Source organism: Calonectris borealis, chromosome 2 (assembly GCF_964195595.1).
Source record: "Calonectris borealis chromosome 2, bCalBor7.hap1.2, whole genome shotgun sequence".
In the NCBI taxonomy this organism is placed as follows: domain Eukaryota; kingdom Metazoa; phylum Chordata; class Aves; order Procellariiformes; family Procellariidae; genus Calonectris; species Calonectris borealis.
The window spans coordinates 155,307,846-155,314,108 of record NC_134313.1 but is presented as its reverse complement, the minus strand read 5'-3'; the positions used below and the strand labels follow the sequence as shown (position 1 = coordinate 155,314,108).

General features: G+C 50.8%; 1 protein-coding gene across 1 annotated transcript in view; it reads left to right on the top strand.

Annotated features, from left to right (window-relative positions):
* Positions 1-4,970: 4,970 nt before the first annotated feature.
* ITGB1 (integrin subunit beta 1) overlaps positions 4,971-6,263 on the top strand; it is a 48,387-nt gene continuing 47,094 nt past the window's right edge. Inside the window, exon 1 of the mRNA XM_075144047.1 lies at positions 4,971-5,162. Within this exon, the coding sequence (XP_075000148.1) occupies positions 5,154-5,162 (9 nt within the window). The 5' untranslated portion in view covers positions 4,971-5,153. The remainder of the gene's footprint in view (positions 5,163-6,263) is intronic.

The window sequence follows — 6,263 nt, the reverse complement described above, 5'->3', positions numbered from 1 at the left end:
AGCCAAACTGCTATTAACATCCAGACATAACTTCTTACGAATAAGAAAATTTATGACACTTGTGCTAGAAAGAGGACAACATATGGGGATTGTTGAGAGTGCGCAAGCGAGAGATTTCGGCTGTAAATCACTGGCATCTTCATCCAAACATCATTACTGCCAAAGCGTTTTAGCTACAAGAAAGGAAATAAAAAAAAGTCAGTGAAACAAATTATTTGAAGAAACACAATCATGAGAATGAGTCCAGGTGTGTAGGAATGGGGAGGATAAATTGGGGGTTTCAGAACAATCTCAGTATAGGACTCTCTTCTACTTGACAGAAATAGTATTATAAAAATATTATGTTCTGCCTTTTTTGACATTGTTTTCTATCGTAACAGCCAATCACGTTATACAATAGTGATTCTATTTGCCCAAATCTCCTTTCCCAGAGGTACCATTTCTATTTATTTCCTTCAGACTTTATTTGTCCTGTTTCTTGCCTTCTAGTCTTGCTTAAAATCTGCTGTTTTCCACATAGTTCCTCTTTGCCCTATATACCAATGAACATAAAACCTGTCCTTACTCCTGCTCTCACGACACGAAGACTCTCACTGCTAGTAGGTTGTTCCCCTCTCCTACTTTTTCTGCAGCAGATGATATCAAAATCCTCCTCATTCCTATCCCTCCTCTCCTCTAAAAAAGTCTAAATTTCAGTAATTTCATGCAGTAATAACTACTGCATTGAGCTTAAAATGTTGCAGCATGTCCCTCACAGCAAAATTGGGGCAGAAGAATTCTGCAAAGGAAAGCTCTCACAACCCGCCTTGCACACTTCTTTGGGGGAAGAATTCATTTTTCCCCAAATGAGCATGAGCTGCATGTCTAAGCAGTGGGAATCCCCTGAGAAAGAGGGAATGGAATATGTAGGCACATGATCTCAGAGCCTCACAGAATAAAAGCAGCACATGGTAAGAATTAACTAACTGCTGAATCTCAGAAAGTTATTGTACATTCAGAATTATCATCCTTTGGGAATATTTCTAGTCTCCCACAGGCATCTTTTCTTGGGTAATGAAACACTAAAATATCTTCAAGCCTCAAGTTTTTAAATCAAGTTCTCTAGAAAACATGCTTTAGTTCAAGCAACATAAGGAGCTGGTGCAGAAGTTCTCTGCCCTGTGTTATCATGATTATAAGTGTTTCATTTGAACATAAATCTCAAAGACTTTATTCTCCTCATTTTGGAAACTTTGGAACACAGGAGGAACCTATGCTCCGTGCCTAAGGATAATAAAGGATTCCTGCCTTGCTTACTGAGAGTCAAAATATCTTACAGAATTTCTGCATAAAACAAATGATCTTCACAATGACATAGGAGTCCCACAAAACAGGTTTGGACGAAATACATCCATGTGACAAACAAGAAGGAATGTGTATGCTAACGGCAGCAGGGAAAATATGGGACTGTAACAGCAACATCTTAGCTTATCCAAACATAGGCACAGAGAACAGCTTTGTAGGTGAAGTAAATGCAGAAAAAGAGTCAGAGGAAGACAGAAGGACCACAAGGCACAGTGCAGCTGTAAGGAAAGCTGCCCTTCAGCCCCTCCATCCTGACAGCCTGCTCCGTGCCCATGCAATGGATGGCATGGGACAGTCCCACCAGAAGGCCCACATGCTCTGGGTGACCTCTCCTTTCTCCTTGCCTGACAACCAAAAGGGGAAAAGTTGCTTTTTAAACACTGGTGAGATGAAGGAATGGCTTGGTGGACTCTGACCTTTTTAGGCTCATGCTAGACACAGGACTGTTGATTTAACAAAGCAGAGATCTAACCGTTGATCATAAACCAGATGTTAATGTGTCAGGCTGATTGTGGCTAAGTGCTGAACATTGCTCCCGTGAGCAGGAGGCAAGTCCAGCAGGTCATTCAGTCTCTTACAGGTAGACAATCTTGGAGAGCAAACCTTTGCCCACAGGCTACAACCTACCGCAATCTTCCAGCCGGACGCATCTGTGACTCACTTCACTCCATCCCTTGTGTGGGGCAGGAGAACCTGGCTCCAATGTAAACGTACCACTCCATCTAATGGGTATGTTGTACGTGGCTGACAAGCTGCCAGGTTTGCTCACTGCCTGCCTCCAGAGAAGTGTTCCTCATTGTTTGTGAGACGAGGAGACAAATAGAGGCTGTTATCGAAAGCAGTTACCACAACCTTTTAGCACCATCACTTCCTGTACTGAGTGACCCTATCTTTTAATAATACTTTCTGTATTAATCTTGTGTCCACGTCTAACATCTCCTTCATCCTCTACGCTGGAAGGCATAGCCCAGTGCTGACAAGCTGCCAGCGAGGCCTCAGCGCTCGCTGTGCCCCTCGGCGACTGCACAGACGCTGCTGGAATAAAGCAGCGGCAGCAGCTGCTGCTGCGCTGCTCCAAGGCCGGGCCAGGAAAACCCGGTGCTCCCGCAGCCGGCGCAGCCCAGGTGGCCGCAGCCTGGTGCGGTCCCAGGAGACCTGCCTTCTGCTTCTGGCTCCATTGCTAAACCTTGGGAAAATGACTTCGGCTTTCTGTTTTCTCTCCCGCCCTTTATCTGTCTTTTGTATTTAGACTATGGGTTTTCAACTCAGGTTTATGATTTGCTTTTCTTTAGTTTGGATAAGATATATCAGATAAAAATTCTGATATTTTCCAATTACTATATGGATTTGACACATGCAAGTACTTGGAGAAGGAAGAGTTGAAAACTTATATCCAAATCCTACTAACAAAGAACCGCAATCTCTCAAAATCACAGAAAAAACCAATAGCGAACACAACAGTAAATCTAGCAGCATCAAACAAATCACTATACATATTAAGTGAATATGCATCATTCATACTCCTGTCTCCAGTGTGACATTTTCTCACCCATCTTCTGTAAGATGCAAGGATGTGGATCCCCAGAAATGGCCAAGCCTAACAGTGACCCACACACTTCCTAGCTGCCCGCTCAAGCCATGAAAACCTGTCTTTTCTTGAGCCCTTCCATGCAGAAATGTTCACTCACTCTCCCAGATGTCATGTATACCACAGTATGGAGACGCTACATGAAACATTTTGACATCATCTGCAATTGTGTCTGCTGGCTCAGACACCTCCAGCACTTTTTTCTGACATCTTTAGTATTTCAGAAGTGTTGGAAAATAACAACTGGCGTTCATACGCATCTGTACTCTCCAAAGGAGTCCAGAAAGCAGCCAAATCATTCAGTGATTTTTTTCAGCCGTTTGGGAATTTTTTTCCTGCCAGTTTCCTATTGCATAGCACAGCCAGCCACTGGCCACTTGACACACGAATGTCTGAGCTGAGCGTTGGGTAGTACTTGAAGCACCAGTTTGTTAAGCAGTTTTATTTAATCCTCATAGCCCCAGCAATCTGAGGCACATTTTTGCCACCGCTTTGCAGTACACCATAGTGGACTTCTGCTCGCCATTTGCATATTCTGGCAAAATGTGCTTTTTTCCCTGCAATAAGGAAGCAAAGAAGAGTATCTTGGCTAAAAGTCATTTTTCTCCCCCAGCACTTAAATTTCTTACATTTTTGGCAGATCACTATCCTTCTAGCATTTGCTTTTGTTTTGCATGGCATACATTTCTACCGTTTTAAAACTTTGGTTTTATGGCAGCTTCTTTCCCTGTTCCTGGCAGTATTAATATTATATACTAATTTACCTGTTGAAACATATGGTCTCTGGCTTCCTTATCTCTGATTGTCAAAGTCATTTCTCTTCCACTTCATTTGTCCAGCGCTTGCTTTTGGTAAAGCTGCTTGGAGCAGCAGTCTATCATTTCAGTCTCATTTTCTAACACCTCTAAAACAGTTTTACAATTATAGTTGTACCAGCATTAAAGGTTCTGGTAATGCAGCTATGTTAATAGACTACATTCTAAACCACCACACTGCCCAAATGGAACATAGGGTTGAATCACAGGCTGCACCTGAGTAAGGCAGAAACATCATTAATTTTTCATTTTAAAGTGCAGCTAGAAACAAAGCAGGGGAAAAGCGATAAAACTTATTATCAATTTGCAGCACCACTCGTTGAGTTAATCATACCAAAATACGAACTGACACCAGCTCCAGTGGCCACACATAAAGGCACAGCTTTTATGACTGTCAGCTCTGAGTCCATAGCTTGTGTTTCCCATCACTCCTTACCTCCAAAAAAGTGTCGAATGCCACATTTTTATATTTTTTTAATCAGCAGATCCTCCAAGAACCTACTTTAAGGGGCACTTCAACACGCTAAGGGCACGCACCAAACAGCAGCAGGCTCTGGCCAAGGGCCATGGGGAGTGCCACTTTTTAGCTTGGACAGTGTACCAGCGTCATGCCAAGCTCACCCATCACTTACTGACTTCCACGGCTGTTGGAAGTTGCGAGCAAGAGGGACGGGCGGACCCCCCTCCCCTAGCCACCCTTCCCCTAGCCACCCCTCCGGCCTCCACGCGTGTGCCGGCCCCGCGTGTCCCGGCGCCGCGGGCACCGCCGGCCAAAGCCAGGCAGCGAAGGGAGCGGGGGCCGGAGAAGCCGTGAAAAAGAAGCGCTGGGGTCGAGCAGCCTTTCGACCCCGGAACGCCGAGGGGAACGCCGCCAGCCGCGGGCAGCCCTGTCCCCGCTGCCCGTCCCCTGGCTGCGCACGGGGCTGCGGCGCGGGGGGACAGGCACCCGGGGCGCTAATAAAACCCCACCAAATAAGGCGCTGGCGGTCGCCACGAAGGGAGGTGGGGGACAGGCAGGGGACGAGCCCCTCCTCGGGCAGGGAGAGCCCTTCCCTCCTTCTTCCCTCCTTCTTCCCTCCTTCCTTGCCCCGCCGCGGCTCAAAGCGCCTCCCCCGCCCGGGCTTGACGGCAGCGGGGAGGAATGTGTTTCCGGGGCGGGGAAAGCGCAGCCGAGCGCGGACCTTCCCCTCCCCTCCCCCGCCGCGCCGGGCCCCCCCTCAGCAGCTCGGAGGCGAGGCGGCGGCGGCGGGCAGCTGGACGGGGAGCGAGGAGCGAGGCCGGGCGTCCCGCCGCGCTGTGCCGCGCCCAGCCCAGGCCGCTCCCGGGACGCCGGGGCAGAGGGGGAGCTTCAGTCAGTCAGGCGGGCCGGAGCGCGCCCCCTGCCAGGAGCCAGCCGCGCCGCGGCCATGGCCGAGGTAGCGGGAGGACGGGGCGAGGGTTGGAGCTGGCCGGGAGCGGACTGAGCGGTGCCCGCCCGGCCCGGGGCGCCTCGTCTCGGGCGCGTCCGCCGGTATCCGTGTGGGCTCCGGCGGGTGGTGCGGGGCAGAGGGCGGCGAGCGCGGCTTCCCGCCGCCCGCCCGCGCGGGAAGCCGCCGGCAGCACCCGGGAGCCGCCGCCGCCCCGGGGCGCGGGTCCCTGAGCGCCCGTCCTGGGCGGAGGAGGGGGCGCCTCGCCTCCCGTCGCGCCAGCCCCTGCCCCGGGGCGGTGTGTTCGACCCGGGCCGGCGCGGCGGGCGGGCGGGAAGGTGTCGGGCCCAGCCTGCGGCTTCCTGTGGCGGCGGGACGGCGGCCTCGGGCCTCCCGTGCCGGTGGGGGCCAGCCAGGCCTTTGTCCGCCCGGGGCCCGGCCCTTCCCTCTCTGCGAAGGTGGGAGCCTGTACCGGTGGCCCGCTCAGAGCTGCCGTGTGCCGTCCGCGGCCCCCGCCCGGAGGTGCCCGGGGAAGGGGCAGCGCTAGGCTGGGTGAAGTTTCGGGCGGCTTCCCCGGGACTGCGTGGGAGGGCGGGCGTCCCCCTCAGCGCCCGGTCCGGCGGCGGCAGAGCCTTCTGCGGCAAGCAGGCGCTGGGGAGAAGCGAGTTACGGGAATGAGATCGTAAGGAGTGAGGCAGTGTAGGAACTTGAATATCTAGATTTTTGACCTGCACATATCTGCTAAAAGTAACTATTAAGAGCGCGGTATGTGCACTGTTTGAATGACGGCGTGATCGTGGTGCAGCGTTTTGACTGCTCGATGCGTTCAAATTTGTGCGTTTTTTGCTCTAAGCTGGCTCTGAGCCTTTATAGCTTGCAATAAGCTTGTTTCGGGGTGGAAGTGGGAATGTGAGGCCGCTGTATGTGATCTGTTTCACGTGGAGATTTCTGAAATAACTTACAGCAATAGGAGTGCAATGTTTTGTCTCATACTATTACCTTCCTATACTGATGGTTGGAAGGAATCATGAAGTGATTTTTTTCTGACTCACTGTTTAGCCCATGTCAGATGTCTTTATCTTATGGAATAAGTGTCTGACTGCCTGTTAG